Source organism: Semicossyphus pulcher, unplaced genomic scaffold, assembly GCF_022749685.1.
Source record: "Semicossyphus pulcher isolate SPU_LCO1_2020_fin unplaced genomic scaffold, fSemPul1.0.p SCAF_6, whole genome shotgun sequence".
Taxonomy (NCBI): Eukaryota; Metazoa; Chordata; class Actinopteri; order Labriformes; family Labridae; genus Semicossyphus; species Semicossyphus pulcher.
In genome coordinates, this window is record NW_027211737.1 from 18,794,154 (window position 1) to 18,814,033 (window position 19,880).

Sequence of the window (19,880 nt, forward strand, 5' to 3'; positions counted from 1 at the left end):
TTCGTCAGCACACACTAGACTGACAGACACAGGCCGACGTGATGACACTTTGCTGTAAACATGTCAAAAACAAGATCTGTTGTGTGAAAATTGTTAAGGCTACTTCGGATCAAGAGATGAGGCCTAATTTATGTAAGCATTTATTAGAGTCTGACAAGTTGTTCCCAAAACTGTGGAAATTAAACCACAGTGATGTGTCAGTGGATCATTACAAGCTCAGGCTGTGCAGCCAAACGTCAGCATTTTGTCATACTGGAAATATGGGCAAAGGGCGAGACCGGCTTGTCATGCAACAAATGTCTTTTGCTTTAATAGTACCAGCGAGCGTTTGACACATAGATGGCATGGTAGGTCCCACAGGCTGATTGAAACCTGCAGCTACTGCCGAGAAATCATTCAATTTACATATCTACCAAATATTGGAATGATTTCAGCAACCTTTTCCTGTCCAGAGACATGCATGTTGGCTACATATCACACAAAGAAACACAGTGAGGAACTTTACAACATCGTGCGGTCACAGAATTTAATCATCACATAAAAGAACGACACTAGAACACAATGTAACAACATCAACACAGTTTTACACACATAGGCAAAGAGTCATATCCAATACTTGTTCTAATACACATGACCTGGTGTTAACAGCACAAGAATTAAGAACTAATACACCTTAAATGTGTAGGTTACACAATGTTATTGGATAGGCAGCCAATCATGGCCCTTCATAGTCTTTTAGGGTGTATCAGGGGTTCTACACTGATGGGTTAGTGCTGTTATTTACACATTATGTTTATTTCATGTCAGTTATTGTGATCGTATAATTCAGTTCTTCATTGTCACGTGATTTAACATTAAAATTAAAAGAGGAAATTGACAGTTAAGATTAGATTGTGTCTCTCATCAGCTCAGTTTGCTGATTCCTCTTTTCATCCGGGGCCTGTTTCCTCTTATTTCAGATGGTGAAGATTAACATCAAGCTTCAACAGCATGCCCACACTGAAGGGTAAGTCCTGCATACTTTGATTTTAATATTACCCATGCTTCAGTGGTTTGCAAATATGAACACTAAATATCAGTGTATAAATCATACAGAAAGACAGTATTACTTTCCGTTCAATGTATGGACTTAATAATGAATTAAAGTAGTTTACATTTGGATCATATATGTCACTTAAGAGAGGGAGAATTCAACTTTTGTGATGCATTTAAACTATGGAATATAAATGCATCTGAAGAGGGCATTTAAGAGGAAATTTGGTGACATTAGGTTGAGAAATTAACTGCAGCCAGTAATGTCATCATGGGCTTTGTGCCTTCTTCATCTTCCTGTTCTTGTCCCCCTCGGCTGATAAAAGGTCTGTCTGTGTTTACACGGGTGTGATGTCTCCATCTCCTCAGCCTCACACTGTGCCCACACCTGACACAACATGCTTTTATTATAATAGCATCATTCCATTAGTATTAATACAGTACTGTGTGTGTGTGTGTGTGTAAGCACGCACGCATATAGCAAACCAGGAAGCCATCCATTCATCAAAAATAGATACAGTGGCATCTCTGCCTGCAGCTATCTGTGTTGTTGTTTTTCCTCTTCAGTGCCCTTTGGTCATGCCTTTTCGTTTTCTTTCCCTCCCATTTCCTCTGCTCATTCTCTCTCTCTCTCTCTCTCTGTGTGTGTGTGTGTGTGTGTCTGTGTGTGAGACATACACTTACATCAGATGCATTTTTCTGGTTCTGCCTCTCATGTCAGCATCACACCTGGCAATTACTACACAAAAATAACAGCACACAGCATTTCCATTAAGTGTGCTAATGCCACCTCCCTCTGTCAGCAGCATGAGGCACAGTATGAACATGTAATGTCAAATGGCCATTAACCCAAAGCTATATGGCTCTTATCTTGAGGTGAGAACAAGTTTTTGAAGATATTTAAGCAGTAAAATAAGTCGTGAACATCCTGGCGGAGTGCTAATATTCATCATGTGGTGATGAATATTTCTGTAGCTGAAAAACATTTTAACTTTTAAAGATCAGTTGAAAACACCTCTCCAAGTAGTCTTGCCATTCTGGAGTCCTTCTCAGATCTTTGTGGGTTGATGTAATTGCAGATGTTTTAAATCTCCATTTCTTGTGAGCGCCTCAAGCTTCTCTGCTGGCTCAAAAGAAGTTCAAAGTTGGTTTTTGAAACATTTCATAAGAGTGCACTCCCTCCTCCATTTAGTAGCTAGCTCCTTTGGATCAATCAGGTGAACTGCTCTTTTTTAATGTCCAGACCATGCAAGCAGTTTATGCATGTATTTATTTGGTATGGGAATCGCAGGGTTACCCACTGTATGATAAGCGATACGCAGCCCGCCATAACAATAATATCACGATACAGTGATTCTGTTTTAAATTATATTTACAGACTGGATTTGACAGACATCTCCTAACTTCTCCCTGCTGTCCGTCATTATCCCGCCGTCTTCTTATTTTTCTTTTATCCTGCTGTAAACTTCTTCTTCGGCCAGTTAACAGCCAGGAATCTGTTCAGAGCGCTGTATATTTGTAATTGCTGCAAACCTATCAGTAACTGTATTGCACGAGTCAGGCCGACAATATGTTGCCGTATCGATATTTTGTCCTACCCCTAGAATTTATGCTCATTACCCAGAAATGTTTCTTAAAGGTATAATAAGTAGGATTTTTCCTTGCATGTTGTCAACAACACATTCAAACTGGGCCCCTCCTCCTGGGCTCTTCGTCACCAGAAGCTCACGCTCACTCTCTCGTGCGAGAACACGCCCACCCTGCTGAGCTAACACCGACAGCCTCACGGTGACCTTTGTGCTAGCATGCTAAGCGCCGGTTACCTTTGCGCTAGCATGCTAACCGCCGGTTACCTTTGCACTAGCATTCTAACCGCCGGTTAGCTTGTCCTACCCGGTTTGAGGCACCAACCTGCCCAACAGAAAGAAGGCCAACTCTGCATCGCTCTTTCCCCATGTTCGCCGGTCTGAATGGGGCCCAGTTGCTAATTTGAACGGCTCCCACACTCACCTATACGCTGTGATTGGCTCAGGGAACCACAACAGCGCTCCTCCTGAAAACGTCCTGTGCAAAGCAAAACAACAGAATAGATGCAGAGGGAAGGGTCTCACAAGGGTCTGCACGCACACTCACCAACACACATGTATAGAGGCCCATAAGTGATTATTTATATTATATTTGTAAAAGTCTGTTTTTTTATGTTTCTAGGAAACTCCTACTAATTATACCTTTAAGTAGTCCTAAGATTATGGCCCTGAGGTGGGACCTCTGCTACAATACACCAGATAAACACATAAATCAGGCACTTAAAACGCTCTTGAACAGCTTTAACTAGGTTTGAACTGTTGGTCAGTTATGTGTCTAATTTCCTGAGGAATATTTTTACAATATGGCTTAAGCCCTTCTTTCTTCCTTTCTTTCTTTCTTTCTGCTTGTAAATGTGGTATTTTAGTAGATGAAGTTTTATTTTTGATTCTGCCCTTGCTCAAATTTCCTGCCTTTGTTTAAATCTCTAAAATGCAACAATACAAAAAGCCTTTTTTAATAGTCAAACCTTTAACCACTACAAAGCCCTGACTTGCACCGTTTCTTGCACACACACATACACACACAAACTTATACACATGAGTGGGCAGGTAACAAACATTTAGACATCCATAATTAAAGGTCAACAGTGCGCTGCAAACAGATATTGAGAGGAAGTCTGTGTTTATGCTAATGCCTTGTCAGACAGAGAGGCCAGCGACTCTCTGACACCATCTATTAGTAATGAGACAAGATTGCAGAAATGCACTGGATATGAACCAAACAAACGCTGCTCCTGGCAAACAATGAAATGTGACAGCCGCCTGAGTGAGTGCTCGGAAATCAGGCAGCGTGTGCAGGCAGTGTTTGGAGGGAGCGGGCTGTATGAATGGATTTGTTTGTTTATTGATGTTTGTGTTTTGTGTTTGTCTCACAGCAGTGGTCTTGTCTGGCCTGTTTGCAAACATGCTTGAACACGAGTTGGAACAACCCTAGAGGAGAGCACGGGCAACCAAAATGCAGGGAGAGGGGGAAGCCTGCCAAGGGGGATGCCGAGGCACGCGGGAACTCTATAGAGGCCAAAATAAAGCAAAGACTTTATGATTTGTGAACACAAAAATATCATCTATTTCAATTAAACAACTAGTTAGAATTTGACAATTTGATGGATATTTTATAGGCTGATTCTAGTATGTTTTGCTCTCACCATAATTGACTTTGACTGCAGTAACTTATTTTTATGGCCACTTTGGGCCCGCAGAAAAAATTGTGAACACATGAGATTGAATAATCTCCTTTTAAGTTGATGCTGCAAACTCAATAGCAAACAGTTGCTTATTTACACATCCAGAAGTAACAAAGCACTTAGCATTTATTTGAAGTCTTATTAGCTTGCTAGCTAATAAGACTTCCTTTTAGCTCAGTATCTGGTCTCTACAGCAGTTCTCTTAAATGAAGGCAGGGTTGCTTCCAAATAGTAAAAGCCATGCCCACCACCTAAAGAGTGTGACGTCATATCTATAATTAAGATTTACTTTGTGTTGGGTCCAAATTGTCAGACGGGGGTTTGGGGGGGTTGTGCACCAAAGCAACTTGGACTCGGTATTATAGAAACCCTGGCTGCGGCCCTGCCCCACATGCACAATAATGACCTGACAATGTCCCTTTATTCAGAACTAGGAGACTGTGAGGGGCCGTGGTCAGTCAGTACAGTGAGCAAACAAGCAGAGCGGCAGAGTGAAGTCCTGCTGGTAGTGATATCATTATGTGTGTCCTGTCTGGACGAGGGGACCAGAGTGAGGTCAGCGGGTATGGGGTGTAATCTCTGGATTGAATAGGTTTGTGTGTGTCAGTATGAGTGTGTCTCTCTGTCTTGCTGGTCGGGTGTCTTTGTCTTAAAGAGACTGTGATTGTGTGTCTATATTTGTGTGTGTGTGTGTGTGTGTGTGTGTGTGTGTGTGTGTGTGTGTGTGTGTGTGTGTGTGCGTGTGTGTGTGCGTGTGTGTGTGGAGGATTAGCGTGCCTCTCCAGTCCTCTGGCTGTAATCAGACGGGACATTGGCTCCATGACGTCCCACAACCCCCCCCACCACCCACTGCGGGAGCGCCTCTATCCCTTTCACCCTGTCATGTGTGTTTGGCTGCCGGTCTTGGGACTCTTGGCGGTAAGTTAGGAGTTAAAACGATTATTCTTGCTCACATCATTGAGTCCTTTTTAAAAACTGTTCTTCCACTGTAAACAGTGACACGGAAACAGAAAGACCGGGCCTGATCCTGCGACCGCCGCGTGGCATGCATTCGACATACATCAACAATATCCAACATCTGCTTTTTATAACGTTTGGATGTTTTTGTCTTTCAGTGAGACCAGCTGATCTTCAGAACTGGATCCAAACAGCTGAACTGGTCTAAAAGTGAGAGTCCAGCCCGAGAGGGGAAGATAAGCCAGCTCCATCAGAGTGACAGTTCGAGGGTCGTCAGATAAACAAGCATTGCTGATCAGGTTAGTCTGAGCCCTCTGACCCGGCACTGGCCTGTCTGCTGTTGGTTTGACCCTTCACCCCTCCCTTTGTCTTTAAGAGCAACACACAGGACTCAGCTAGCACACACACACACACACACACACACTCCTACATGGCCTCTTATCCCTGACAGCCCTCATGCTCATATTAAGATCTACTTCAGTGATTTCAGGACGGTTTCAGCCATAAACTCTCATTTAGGGGTGAATTAGCTGGGGTCTCAGTCCTGCTACTATACTGTGCTTAATAGCATTAGACCATTCTTGTGGCTTTTAAATAACAACAAGGATGGATAGTATCATTTAAATAAACCTCCACCAGCCTGCTTTATTGCAGCATATGTAATGGACAAACATTCATTGTTTTACATCATTGTACTCCGATTGAGCTGTGCTCTTAGTGCCATGCAGGGCTTACAGATAATACATTACAGATGCGTATGGCTTTTTATATCAACATGATGTGTCCATTAACCCATAAAAGAACGGTGCCCTCTCAACTGTTGAATCCAACTTGGTCTAATGAAGCTCTAAAAACACAGAACGCTCACCAGAACAAACGTAGGTATAATTTTTTCTCTAGTTCTAAGAATGTGCAATGTTTATATTAACTACAGACCTTTTCAAACTCTAAAAATCGCAATGCTTTTATTTTTGTGTTTTGCATGCCACCATAACGGCTGCCATGTTGTGGCTCGTTACCGCCACATAGATGAAGCACCGTCAGACCCACAGAGATGAACCGTAATCAACTTTAGCAATTACCCTCCATCTCAGAGCACTTATTCCTCACAGAATGGCATCACTAATGCTGGACATCACACAAATGTATGTGAGAGACTCCAAATACACATTTATATATTCAAACCAATTGTTCAGACGGTAATGAAATAAGCTTTAAAGAAGCCTTTGATGCTTTTTTTTTTAAAAGCCTGCGTTGCAAGAGGAATTACTCTGCGTAGCCGAGCAGTGGCTTTAACATACAATGCAGCAGTTGGGTCACTAGAAAAAAATTGTTCTGCAGGCCAAATGAGTGACATTTGGAAATGTCAGTCTCTTTTTGTTTAGGCATGTGTTGTTGTGTGCACAAGGCAAAATAAAAAGAGCTGTGTATGTGGTTGTTTTTGTTCTGTGTGTGTTAGAAACGAATGTGGTTAAGGATGAGAAAGAGAGAATATGGAGAGGGCAGGCAGAGATTACTGGTGTGTGTGCATGTGTGTGTGTTCGGGGGGCTGTAAGGGAGATAATGATAAGCACCACTTAGGCTCTTTGATCACTAAGATTCATCAATCTACTGCCCGACCAGTGTGTCTGAGAAAGTCCTCCACAGATGGATTGAGGTTCACACACTCAAACACGAAGACACACACACACACCGAGCTCTGTGTTTCATGTCACCCGCAGCTCTACTCTCCCAGCTACAACTTGCAGCCATACAGAGGCTATCACCGAGCTCTGTTACTGTACAAGCAAGTATGAAGCTGTGTAATCCCTCTTCAGAGTTGGAGGCCCCCCTCATGGGACCTCCCTCTTTCTCCCCCTCCTCATCCTGGACGGAGTTTGTCTGGAGACAAAGGGTTAAGGAGGAACAGACCCGCTGAAGAGCTGCCTGCTTAACCTCTGACCTCATGGTGTATGAGAGAGAGAGAGAGAGAGAGAAAGGGAGAGAGAGAGAGAGAGGGAGGTCGGACAACTGACATATTACTGTGCAATTAAAGGAAATGCTCTGGGTTAGAAGTTTAACGATTTAAGAACCTTTCAAAATAAATCTCTGCATGCTGCGTCTATTTGTTCTTTTAGAACATGTGCTGTAAACTCTGCGCAGGTGCACGGTGTAAGAGGTTAACACATGAAAGTCAGGAGAGAAGAAAGGAGGGCGAGCACCGACACACCCCCACCTTCCTTTGTCCTGCATCCCGGCAGACCTCATCCCTCTCTGGGCAGCAGGTTGTCAGTGATGGGGTCCAGCTGCTGGAGACCGCTGATGCCAAACAACCTGTCAGAGATAAGAGGAGGCGGACAAGGTATGCACAGCACCCCAGCACCCATAGCACACTGTTACAATTCAAACAATACTCTCTACAGAGTTCACAGGTTGCTGGTCCTTCGTATTTATACATGCGCTGAAACTGATAAAGTGCACTTCACTTTAAAGAGTTTCCACTCCCGAGGCGTTGAACGCACTTTAAATAACCCTCTGGGAATGTTGATGGCGTGTCTCTGCTGTGTTTGTTGTCTAATCACAAAGAAGAACACTACAAGCACTTGACTTACGCAAAATTCTCTAAAATTTATTTCATTTTTGTATATAAATCTGTCTTTATTTCCATAGAACACAAAATGCGGTTCATTTATAACAAATATTAATCACCACTTGGAGATGGAGGGTGAAACCAGAGACGAACCTTCAAAGAGAAACAAAAATCTCTGAACAACACCGTTAACAACAAAGTCATCTTTACAAATCTACAGTAATAAATACTATGAGCAGGAACAAGGCTATAAAAAATCTCTGTAATACGCACACATACTCACAGACGCACATAAATCAAACACATATCAAGGAATGACAGGGCTCTGCTCTCCGCATACGGATGTTTGTAATGTTACTGCATGTAAAACACCTGCGCAGAAATATTAATTCAGTACACAGAAGTGAACAAAAATCTCAGCTTGCATCTCGTCTTCATCGAGTGCCACGAATGTTTCCTCTTTCAAATCTGCAAGGAAATGTATTTAACTCAGTCTTGTCAAGCACTTAGATGCTGTATGGATGTGACAGGGAGCCTTTAGATTAAGAAAAGAGACTGAAAGGAACAGAATGACGAGCTGGTGCATCGATATTATCCCATTAACAGCCCTGTGATTCTCTGTGTTTGCTGAGCAATCCTCGCATGTCAAGGATCAACACTGGACTCATGAATAATTCAGAAACAAACAAAAATGGGCCAACACACGCACACAATAACACGCCGCACTCCAGCTATGACTGGTCAGCTGGGGATAAAAGAGAGCTGCCTGCTCATTGGCTGGCTCTCGTTGAACGGACGGCGCCGATTGGGCGGCTGGGGGTGACTAAGAGGACAGCAGTGACAGCTGCGTGACGCTGAGTAGTGCATTTACCCAGAATGCAGTGGAAAGAGTGTTTACAGGTCCTTCAGCCTGTAGCGTCGTCTAAACAAACTGTTTATCTCTATGGTGCAGCGCCTGCAGCCACTGCCGCCTGTCTCATTGGAAATTAACTCATAGCATCTTTGAGCTGAGCTGACATAGGCTTTACATACAAACACGCACGCACAGACAACTCATGCCTTTTCTCCTTCAGTGACACTGAGCGCGGAGAAAACCGTCTCCCTCCGGGCTCTGCTGTGAGAGCTGAGATAATTTTGGTCAGTAAATGTTGCTGCCTGTCTGACAGCGGGTCACAATTAACATCCTACACAGTGGAGAGAGTCGGGGTCAATGAGAGGAAGGCAGCCCGACCTCAGCCGGACTCGCAGTGTGAGCATTTGAATGACACCAGTCTTTGTGTCGCTGACAGACGATACAGGACAAAGTGAATGTGCTCCATCTGAAGTGTCATTGATGTCCATGTCGAGTCCTCTTCTCCGTCCAGCACAGGGGGAAACATGACTAACAGGTGGAACCTCTTCACACAGCACAAAACCACAGAATTATTTTACAAAGGTCAAATCACATTTAGTCAGTATGCGTCCCAGCCTCTCTCTGAACGATTGATGAATTTAAGAGAATGATCTCTGTCCTCTAATCAGTCTTATTTTATACATCTGTCCTGTGGTTCAGTTAGGAGGCTGCACTCCATTCTGGGACTCCGCACCGGATGTGTGTGTGCGTCTCTAGCGTGTGGTAGAGAGGAGGGGACAGGTTGGGCGTGTAGCGAGGATACTCTCTGAGAGGAGGGCTGAGCTGCCTGCTGTGAACGCTCTGGGAGCTCTGAGGTGGAGGTCCGGAGCTCTGGCTCTGATACGGGTCGTGGGCCATGTGTTCTCCCAGCGACGGAGAGCTCTGGTGGGCTATAGCGCTGAGTCGAGAGCCCTGAGGACTGGAGCTGTAGGGAGGGTGAGGGGTGTACGGCGGGTAAGGGTCCACAGGGGTCATGGCAGAGGGGAGCGGGCAGGTGTATGACCAGGATGTACAGTTGAGTTCATCCAGTCTAGGCTCTGAGCCGGCAAACATGCACGCCTGACGCTGTCCCATGTCTGAGCTGTAGGGGGAGTCGGTGAGGCCCAGGACAGGGTTGTTGGAGAGACCGGGGTGAGGGGGAGGGTAGGAGGAGGGGTGATAGTAAGACTCGCCCTCGCTCGGAGAGCTACCAGTGAAGGGCTTCTTGTACGGGTGATGGCGGTTTCCTGAAGAACAGTTCTCTTCCGCTGCAGAGAGACAGAGAGAAAATGTGTTCATTTTTCATTTTAAATGAAGGCAGAGAATTTCAAACTTCCCACATCAGACACTTCAAGTAGCTGAGAAAAGTACAAGATGTACAATGAAGTCAAGTTGAAGCAGCTCTGCTGCTTTTAAGATTTGTATGACATAAATTAAGTACAAACAAGATGCCAGGTTAAACTCTTTGATAGAAAAAAATACTGCATGTTTCAGTCCATTAACTACAAGATACCTGACATGTGTCCAAATTAAATTCTAAAGTGTACTTATTATTTACTCAGATTATTAAAGTTTTTGGTTTAAAATCATCATTTTATCTCTTGAAGACATACTTTTAGAAGTTTGTTTTGTTTTGTCAGATTTAAAAGCCTTTTTGTCGTCCTCAGAAATAATTCGAGGGACATGCATATTTTTACCACCAGCCTGTGAGCACAGTAATGAGCACCCATGATTAGTTGATTGATCATGTAAGTGCAACGCACATAATATGTCATAGTAATGTTTCTCAGCTTGAGTTTAGTAACACTCTTAGAAAATGTTTTATAATATAATTTAAACCTTATTAGACTTAATTTTATGTTTGATTTTCTATTTCAGAGAAAAATAAGTACATTAGCATAATGCAGGAGTCATTGCACAGTAATCGTTACTGACTTTTCTTCTGAATGTGACTTAAACGAGCTGAATGTCTGATTAAATCCATGCACACATGTGTAAATGACCCGACACGAAAATAAATTATGTATTCATTCATTCAGCTGCTGCCTGGGTGAATCTGGTGCTAATTACACAGTTGGCAAACACAAGCTGAGCAGCAATCAAAGAACACACTGATGTATTTCTGGGGTCTAGGCTGCTTCCCAGGCAGCAAACAGTTTCCATTTATTTCAGTAGACTGCTAAAAAAAACAAAACAAAAGGGACTTTAATTTTGAAGTCCTTCACAGTTTACAGAAAGGTTGTCTTTTTATTGTTAAAACTGATCTCTTGAATGCATCAGCTCTGAAATTGTCCTGCAGCAGCTGCCTACCATTTGTTCAATCTATAGGCCTCTCTATATTTATAGGAAATGGGTGAAAAATGTCATTTAACCTTTTCGAATTCCAAGAAACTTTTTAACAGAAACTTTATTTTTTTACTGTGAACAATTTGGCACAGAGACCCAAACTGGAAAAGTTTTAAAGTGACATTTTCTTACTTAGAAGGAAGCTTTAGGTGTTGTAATAATAGGCACAAAATTGTGACTTTAAAGAGAAACAAATATTTTTTTTAAACTGTAACAATAAATCAATAAATATTCAAATAAATTTGTGTCAGGTAGTTAATTTTGTGGCTTTTGTTTTCCAGCCTGAGACCACAGCACTAATGAGACCCCTGCCCACCTTTCTTCTTGGTGCAGTGGTAGAGCTGCGACGGCTGCCCGTGCTGCAGGTGGGGGTGAGGCAGGATGTAGTGTGCAGGGGGAGCGCTCAGCAGCTCCTGGGGGCTGCTGCTGCTCAAGCCGTTCTCACAGCTGTACGGAGACCCGACAGCTTCAGGGGAGGCCCGCAGACCCCGGCCCTCCCCGCTGAAGGGACTCCCGGTGGAGCAGGCTCTCTGACGGACGGTGCTGCGCGGGACCACGGGGTAGTCCTTACTGAAACAAAGATGGAGGTGGGTTAAGAATTAAAGCAGAGTCGACAACTCGCATCTGATGTTGTTTTGGCTTCAGGTTTGCGGCTGCCTCTCCTCGCTCTGTACGCATTCTCTCTGTTTTTATTCTTTCTCTCCTTGTTTTTTTCTTTTCCTTTTCTTTCAAGTCTACTTAGCCGTTCTCAATCCTTTCAGCTCTGATCTCTCTCTGTGCACACTGCCCTCTCTGTGAACTCTGTGGTATGTAGGGGACAGCCGACTGCATCGCCCTGACTCTCACTGAGATAGTAAAGCACACTCGCACACACTCGTGCACGCACACAGTCAGTGCTGCTGTGAGATAATACACCAGTCTAAAAATAAACATCCATCCATGTGTCACTTCAGATACACTCTCTTCTCCTCTGCAGCAGAAATAACACAGGGGTCTCCCTCCTTCTCCTCAGCCTCGCCCATTGGCTCGTTAAAATCTCTAAACTGCCTGCCATAACAGCGCTTGAATAGAGATTAGTTCAGCAAGCAAACAGACACCATGTTCCTCCATCAGCTGATCTGCTGTGACAGTCTAATAGACCAGCAGCAATATGCTTATCTTCTTTCCATCAATGCAAAGCGGGGCCTGGTGCTCGCTGTGTCGTGTTTGTGCTGCACAATCTGGACGTGGATTCAGGCGAAGATCAACCTTCAGGTGACAATGGCTCTCATCTCTTTATACCACTTGGCTCCACTCGCACACACACACACACACACACGCACACTCATGTCTTAGACCATATGTGCCCTATCATAACATCCCTCAGAGAGAAGAAAAGTCTCCTCTGAATGCTCACAAGCACACACACACACTGGAAACACACACTAGCAGAGCTGCACTCACCCTTGCAGCTTTGCCATGCGGTGCAGCTCGTTGTCGTCGCTGCCTCTGAAGCCCTTAGCAAAAGGATTATTCTCGATCTTCAGCTGTGTAATCTGAGAAAACAGAGAAAAGAATGTATTCAGATAAAAGCATTACCCCACAGAACATGCACAGGCCAGAAGAAACAGATTCATTAAAAGCACAGACACACACCGGCACAGTTTAAACCGTTCTCTTCGCTGACTGAAAGTCTCGTTCATTATTAGTCGGAGGCTCTGCAGATGTTAAAAGCAGCCGCGCTGCAGCTCCGCACGGCCGACATTCCACAGCCGCTGACGTTTGTAACGGAGCGGACATCGTCCTCGCCAGCTGACACAGAATAAACTGTTTACCCAAACAGCCGCCAGGTTTAAGGATTTCGGGCCAAAGCTTTTAGAGGTCCACAGCTCGCAGCTTTGATGTCAAGTCTTCCAACTTTTCCCAGTGATGTCATGGAGGGAAACCTCGATCACACAGCCGGGAAGTGTTCAAACCAACTTTGAAGGACAGATAGAACTGAAGACCTCTATCAAACTACTGGCTCAGGAGTTCAAATTTTTACTGTGTCAGATTTAACATACAAGTGTTACCAGCAGTAACAGGATTTATTTGATTTAAATCGTATTTTTCATCAGAAAATCATTTATTTTCAAACTTAAACAATCGTCACTTTTATCTTCTGAAATGAGCCTTTTATAATAAAATAGACATTTACAACAATTATTGTGAAATGTACTACTATTGACAATTATTTATATTATTATAAGGTTTATAAACTACAATACCTTAGCTGTTCAGTATTAATAAAATAATAGGGCATAGTAGTATAATATAAATAAATATATTAATAATATATAATAAGGTATTAAGTCTTAAACTAAAAGGCTGTATCTACTGTAAATGATTTGTTGATACATGATTAGATAGATACTTTTTCTGAGCTGTGTGTTTGTGCTTTTACGCTTTTTTATTACATAATAAACAAAATGATATATTGAAGCTGTACGTGTACATCATTTAGGCTTTTTGTAAAGTGTGCAATATGCATAACTACTTTCAATATGAAAAAAATAAAATGCTGAATTAATGTATTTATAATTTGTATTAATAGTAAATATATTTATTTATGGTTTGTTGTGAAATGTGATCAAAAAGAAGACTTTTTGCAGAGTTTAACAGAGAGCTTAAAGCTTCAGCCATCTGTCTTTCTAGTAGACGACGAGGAAACTGCAGCAGCCAAGATCAAGGGAAAGAAACAGGTCATTACAGACCCACGCTCACACACTCTCTCTCCCACACATGTTCTCTCTCTCTCACACGCTCACACACTCACACACACACAAGGATCATTTAGTTATGGACATGTTTACAAATACTAAGAAAGGACATATAACGAGAAGACACAAATTGACTTTCTGGATGAGAAATACGGTAATACAAACAACCAAAAAGTGTTTGTACTATTGCATGCGTGTGTGTGCGTGTGTGAGAGAGACTTATAATAGTCACAATTTTGGCAGTAAAACGGTTCTGATCCGCACACATCAGATGCTGAGATTTATTTTCATAATTGTAAAATAATTATGGATCATCACTTGCTTCAGCCTGTAAAAGCAAGTACACTTGATATTCGCACACTAAATGATGGCTAAACATCACTGTAGTATGCTTTCAGCAGGACTTGTCCAAGCTGTTTAAAACCACATAAATAGCAGTTTTCCTCTGGTTAAACACGGTTTTTGTTCTGTATCTTGTGTAAAGTGCACCTTGTGGTTCTGGTAGGACGTCACAGCAATGAAGGCGGTTTCGGAGAAGACGTGGGTGCAGAAAGCCGTGTTTTTGGAGCCGAAGCCGTTGTTCTCGTCTGCCTTGACGATGTGGAGACGGGGCTGGTACTTGTGCATGGAGTTCAGTATTATCTGCACAGGGGAGAGATTGAGAAGGTGAGACTGACGGACCTGTCATGTTTCCAGAAACCAACAAGCAGATGCTGGGGGTCCTGTCCCAGTCCTGTCTGAACCACACAAAGGGAGCAAGGTGGAGGGTAAACCAAATTTATGTGAAGGTATCCAGATTTCTTGGATGACTTGAATCTTGTTTTCCAAGACGGTGGACGAGATTGTTTATAATATTTTTAAACTTTCAGAATGTTTTTTTAATGTTAATGCTACCAAAACATTATGCATGGAACCAAGTAGTTACCACCTGGTAATAAATGGTTTAATAAAGAATATAATGCACAGTTCATTTTATTTCATTATTCAGCCATTGAATCATTGAGTTCTTCTTTTTCCAACCACAGCTCAATGATACATGATTATATAAGAACACAGATTCCTGCTGCTCTGTAAGCCTCACTGTACACATTCTGGTAAAACCTACAGTTTATAATGCAATTGTATCATTAACCTAGCAGAGTCTTTAAGCTGATTTTCACAGAAATTAAATGATCCTTATTCCCAGTTGCAGGCTATAGGGTTTTTGTACTTGGCGGACACCTGCTAGGATTTTTTATTTATTTAAAATAGTTAAGTAAAAAAATTTAATAATTTGGCTCAGAAATACTAGCAATAACAAAATATAACAACAGCGTACATTCAGTGCACAATCTTGACACTATCGACTCTACAAGTGGTTTTTAATTGGATCACGGCCTTCTGTGTGCGCGCGTGAGCAAGGGCGCGAGCACGTTTATTTATCCAGTGGGGGCTGAGTTTAATCGCAGTGACGTGTCCGCCGGTGACATGCATTAGCTAATGGATTTTAGAGTCAGTGAAATCATTACGTCTAATTTAACAAGCATGAAAGATGGCGCTTGTGTTGGTTTCAGCGCGCGCGCGCGCAAACACAGGGCACCAAGACACTCGAGCTATAGAAAACGTGTCACCTGCTCCGTTCCTAAACGTGCTCCAGTAAAATACACCGTGTGTGCATGCAGACTGTAACAATGAACAATGGCGGGACTGAGGGCTGCTGTGCCCTCGTGCTGATTTGTGTTGTGTTGTGATGTCTGCTGAGTTACATTCACGAGAGTGAGCTGCACGTGCTGCCTGCCTGCCTGGACCTGCGGCTGTAGTTTGCGCAATCACTCTTCTTAAATTTAAAACATCGCTCAAGGTTGATTATTTAAAATGCACGTTATGGCGATTTGATGTGGCCAATGGACCATTTTCATTGTTAAATTTATGACTCGTTTCTTTGTCTTTTTAATGGACGTTTTTATACCATAACCTACCCAGGCCCACATCTAGGCTTTGAGGCAGAAATAACCTACATGTTTTTAAAGAAAGCATAAACACATTAACATTTTTTTTCCTGTGTCATTGAGTAAACGGAGATATGGCACATGAAATATTCTAAGAAGTCAGACTCACGTGTCCAAACGGGTCCAGGTGGTTGTTGGTGAGTTTGAGCTTCTGAAAAGAGACGAGCTGGCGGCTCCAGTGAGCTCCGGTGGCGGGAGAGTCCGGGTGAACGTAGAGCCTACCGGGCATGGCGGGCTCTGCCTTCCCCGTTACAGACCTGTGTACAGTGAAGATGAGGAAACAGTGAGACTTTGACACTCAGTGGCTCACAGCGGTGTGTCTGCTCTGCTGTGCCCGGCGTCCCGCGGTGCAGGAGGCCTGGCTGGTGTTTTAATTAGACAGTCACAAAATGCACCTTGTTTTGCTGAAGCTTACACTGAAGCCACGGCTCAGGAGAAGCAAATTAACTCGGTCCCTGACAAAATACGTTTCAGCCTCGCTGTTCTATTCTGAGCGCGTGAGGATGTGAGGCGCCGAGCGAGAACCCTGAAACCATGAACAAATGTGCAGATAAAACAACTCGAATCATTACAAAGCGAACACAACGATGACCCCATTTTTATCACATTTAACCCGTGATATATTTGGAATATTTTCTTTCTTCCAGCAGCGGAGGAGCAGGCAAGAAAGGGCCAACCTGTTTGAGCTTTTCCTTCAGCCTAAGCTAGGCCACATTAATTTTTAATCAATGTGTGAAACGTCAGTTTAACTTTAAAAAAGTCATAGGAACTGTTATCTTTAAAAAGAAAAAAAACATAACCAAAGGCATTTTCAGCTCTGACGAAAAAAAATAAAAACCTTGAATGTAGCTTAAGTTATTGTGTTTTTAAAAAGTGCTGTATAAGCTACCTGTCTCTATAAACACGAAGCTCAGAGCTGTGTGTCCACAGACTGTTTCCGGTCCGTTTTATTGTGAAAACCGAGTGTCTTATGCTCTGTAGAGGCAGAGCGTTGGTGGGTCTGCTGTAGAGTAAATATTCTATGCAGATTTTCCCCGCAGCACAGCACACAGTGAATGAGAGACTTAATCCGGTCTGTGCCGTCTGTCCGCCCCGTGAACCCTTCTTACTCTGGTTTAACCGGCGGGCAGCACGAGGGGAAACACGGGGAACTAGGCCACGCCATGCCAGTCTGTAAGTGACCCGGTCCTCAGTGTGCTCAGGCAGGGAGTGGGCTGCGAACCCACGACACCACGGCTTAACATTTTTGAACTTTGGTGGTTGTGTTCTTTTTTTTCATCACTTGATGTGTTAAAGGTCATAAAAAAATAGAATCCATTATAAACCATTGAGTCAGTGTGGTGCGTAGTTTAGATCACATTGATGCAGGTGTGTAAATGTTGTTTTGGCCCTTTACGAACCATTTGTTGTCTGCGAACTTGTAGCGATGATCGTCCCTGGGCACGATGTCCATCAGCAGGATGTACTTGGTTTTTGGGTTGAGTCCTGTCACCTTCACCTTGTAGCTGGGGAACATCCTCCTGTATGGATCACAGCGACAAACACAGATCAATACCCCCTTTATACGCAGAAATATTTGGATTGAAAAATAGGCCGAAGTGGCTAAGTACCCTGGGGCCTCGCAACTTGCATTTTCTATAGTTTGTTGGGCCTGATCTGCCAAAATAAAAGTCTCGTTTATTAATTTCTCCTATCGTTCTTGCAAAAACATAGCCTCGTAAATAACATGATAATTTACTCATAAAATAACCTATAGATCAAGAGATATAGCGTCCTACCTCCCAGCCTTGGTGATGATCATTTCAGTCCCCACTTCATCAAACTTCGTCCAGAGTTCCCTGTCGTGAAGGAAAACTTTGATTCCCTCCATCCCCTGCAGCCGAACATAAACACAGCTCAGTACAAGAGATGAAGAAGTCAGATTGAAGCGGGACCAAATGGCCCTCAGTGAAATACACTGACAGTTAGATTTTCAAAATAAAATGTAGCATAGTGACTGTTTATTTTTACATAATTTAATTTAAGCCTGAGCCAAATTGACGGTCAAACTCACAAAAAATCAACAATGAGAAGAGAGCTGAATGTGTTTGCTTTAATAAATAATTTGAGATGTTAATTATTTTTAAATAAGACAACAAAAGCACATCCAGGACGCTCACATACACGGGAACTTCCGTGTGAAGTGAGGTGAAATCAATAATTGGTAATCAATAGTTACATGGTGCTCCGCAGTACAGGCCGGTACCTGCTGACTGGAGGCTGTCTGCGGGGAGGATGGTGCGTTCAGGGCGAAGCTCGGTTTTTCCTGTTTGGTGTCTGAAGGCGAATCCATGCAGTCCGAGTCTGGACGATCTGCGAGGCCGAACTCGTCTCCTCCGTTTGCCATGTCCCACTGACACACACATACACACACATTACCATACAAACACGGCTTAGTATAGTGTAAACACTCGCCCCTTACACGTGTGAAACATTTGATCAGAAATTAGAGACGTTTTTGGAAGAGGTTTGATAGACTGAATGGTAGTCTTTGAACATTTTACATTATGCTTAATTAGGAACGTCTTTAGTAAATTAAGATTAGTGTAATCACTCAAAGCTTTCACACAATTAAATTTTTTTTTTTTTTTCTTACTAAAAACTCTGAAGACTAAAACTGATGCACAGTTGACATTTAGTGAGGAACTGTTTTTATTAAAGGCTGCTCAAAGAGGCGGCTAATGTTGGCCTTCATTATTAGTTTCAACATCATCCATTTTATAACCTCGTTCGTTCAGAAATGCACTTTGAGTTGCATTTAATTTGTCTGACAGGTGATTAACAAATCAAGTTTGATCATTGATTGATTCATTGTAAACGAATAAGCAGTTTATTAACCACTTATGTTTCTCCTTTTGCAAAATAGCGCGAGAATGACTCATTTGTCATCACACAACTGACCCAATAACCATATGAGGTTATATGCACGCATGTGCTAAAATACACGGACTTTAACTTTTACATTGTTTTAGAAGATAGTACATCTTTTGTTGAACATGCATATTTCTTTCAAACTAACCCACATGTCAAACTACATTATAGCCACAGTGCTCATATTAATTACATTCATATTAATGATGTGCATTCCATAATCAATAACTGGAGCTTGAAGAGTGTTTGCAGCCGAGTTAAACTACAGTCTGCACGCTGTTTAAAAATGCAAGCACTTCTTAAAAGTGCAGATCTGTGACATCAAACGGGCTAACCAGCGCCTGTGTCTGCTATGTGCGTGTGTGTGTATATTTTGGATGGGCTCCCTGAGGGCCTTTACCTCAGACGCACTGCTCTGACCTCCGCGCACAGAACACGCTCATCCTGCTCCCGCGCGCGCTGCAGCCTGCTCGCGTATCTCTGTAGCTCGCTTTGATTTCCGCTAAATAAATAAAAAAAATCCAGCAGTTCAATTATTGTGGCGTCGCTTCTCAGAAATCCACCATGTCCCTCGTGCTGCACTGAAATATAAATCACCCGGTTGTTTCTTCGCTCTGTTGTCCGCCTCCACCGCGCGCAGACCGCGGCTCGTGCGCTCCGCTGCCTGGCCGTCACGAGACCCGTTTAAAGCGGATGTAATTTCTTCCTCATTTATATCGCTCCTCTCCTTATTGCCCGCGTGGACTCGGTGGCAGCCCTGATCTGAACCCCGCTCATCAGATCCTTCATTACAAATGGAGTCAAGTCCGCCTCAGCCTCTCTGCCCTCCCCCTCCCGCCTGCACTGCGCTCCCATAGGTCTGCAGCGAGCAGCCGTATCTGCAGCCCAAATCACGGCTGTGACACTGGCCAATCACACACACACACTCCCAGACACACTGGCACGCACACACGGGCAGACGCGGACCTATACACACACGCACGCGCACTGGGTCGAGGATGATTTGTATAAAACCATTTATTAAACTTTCACGTTGTTTATTTGTCACTTTAGCCTATAGCATTGTACATTAGTTTTACATCACACACACACACACACACACACACACACACACACACACACACACACACACACACACACAATTACTTCATACCTGATTGATCGGAGAAACTTGTTATTTTTGATACAATTAAAGAAA

General features: G+C 43.1%; 1 protein-coding gene across 1 annotated transcript; it reads right to left on the reverse strand.

Annotated features, from left to right (window-relative positions):
* Nucleotides 1-9,381: 9,381 nt before the first annotated feature.
* tbx5b (T-box transcription factor 5b) lies at nucleotides 9,382-18,158 on the reverse strand. The gene is made up of 8 exons (XM_069683319.1): nucleotides 18,018-18,158; nucleotides 17,551-17,645; nucleotides 17,173-17,292; nucleotides 15,882-16,029; nucleotides 14,274-14,426; nucleotides 12,490-12,581; nucleotides 11,363-11,616; nucleotides 9,382-9,968 (listed from the first exon to the last, which is right to left on the reverse strand). Exons 1-8 carry the CDS (start codon nucleotides 18,156-18,158, stop codon nucleotides 9,382-9,384), a joined length of 1,590 nt encoding a protein of 529 aa, XP_069539420.1.
* Nucleotides 18,159-19,880: the final 1,722 nt, after the last annotated feature.

What these genes read in the sequence shown, in the direction of transcription:
- tbx5b (XM_069683319.1), bottom strand. Translation starts at nt 18,158, where the DNA reads ATGGCAAACGGAGGAGACGAGTTCGGCCTCGCAGATCGTCCAGACTCG. An exon ending in AAGTTCGCAGACAACAAATG is followed by an intron (nt 16,030 to 17,172) that starts GTTCGTAAAGGG and finishes CACTGTACACAG; the next exon opens with GTCTGTAACGGGGAAGGCAG. An exon ending in ACCTGGACCCGTTTGGACAC is followed by an intron (nt 14,427 to 15,881) that starts GTGAGTCTGACT and finishes TCCCCTGTGCAG; the next exon opens with ATAATACTGAACTCCATGCA.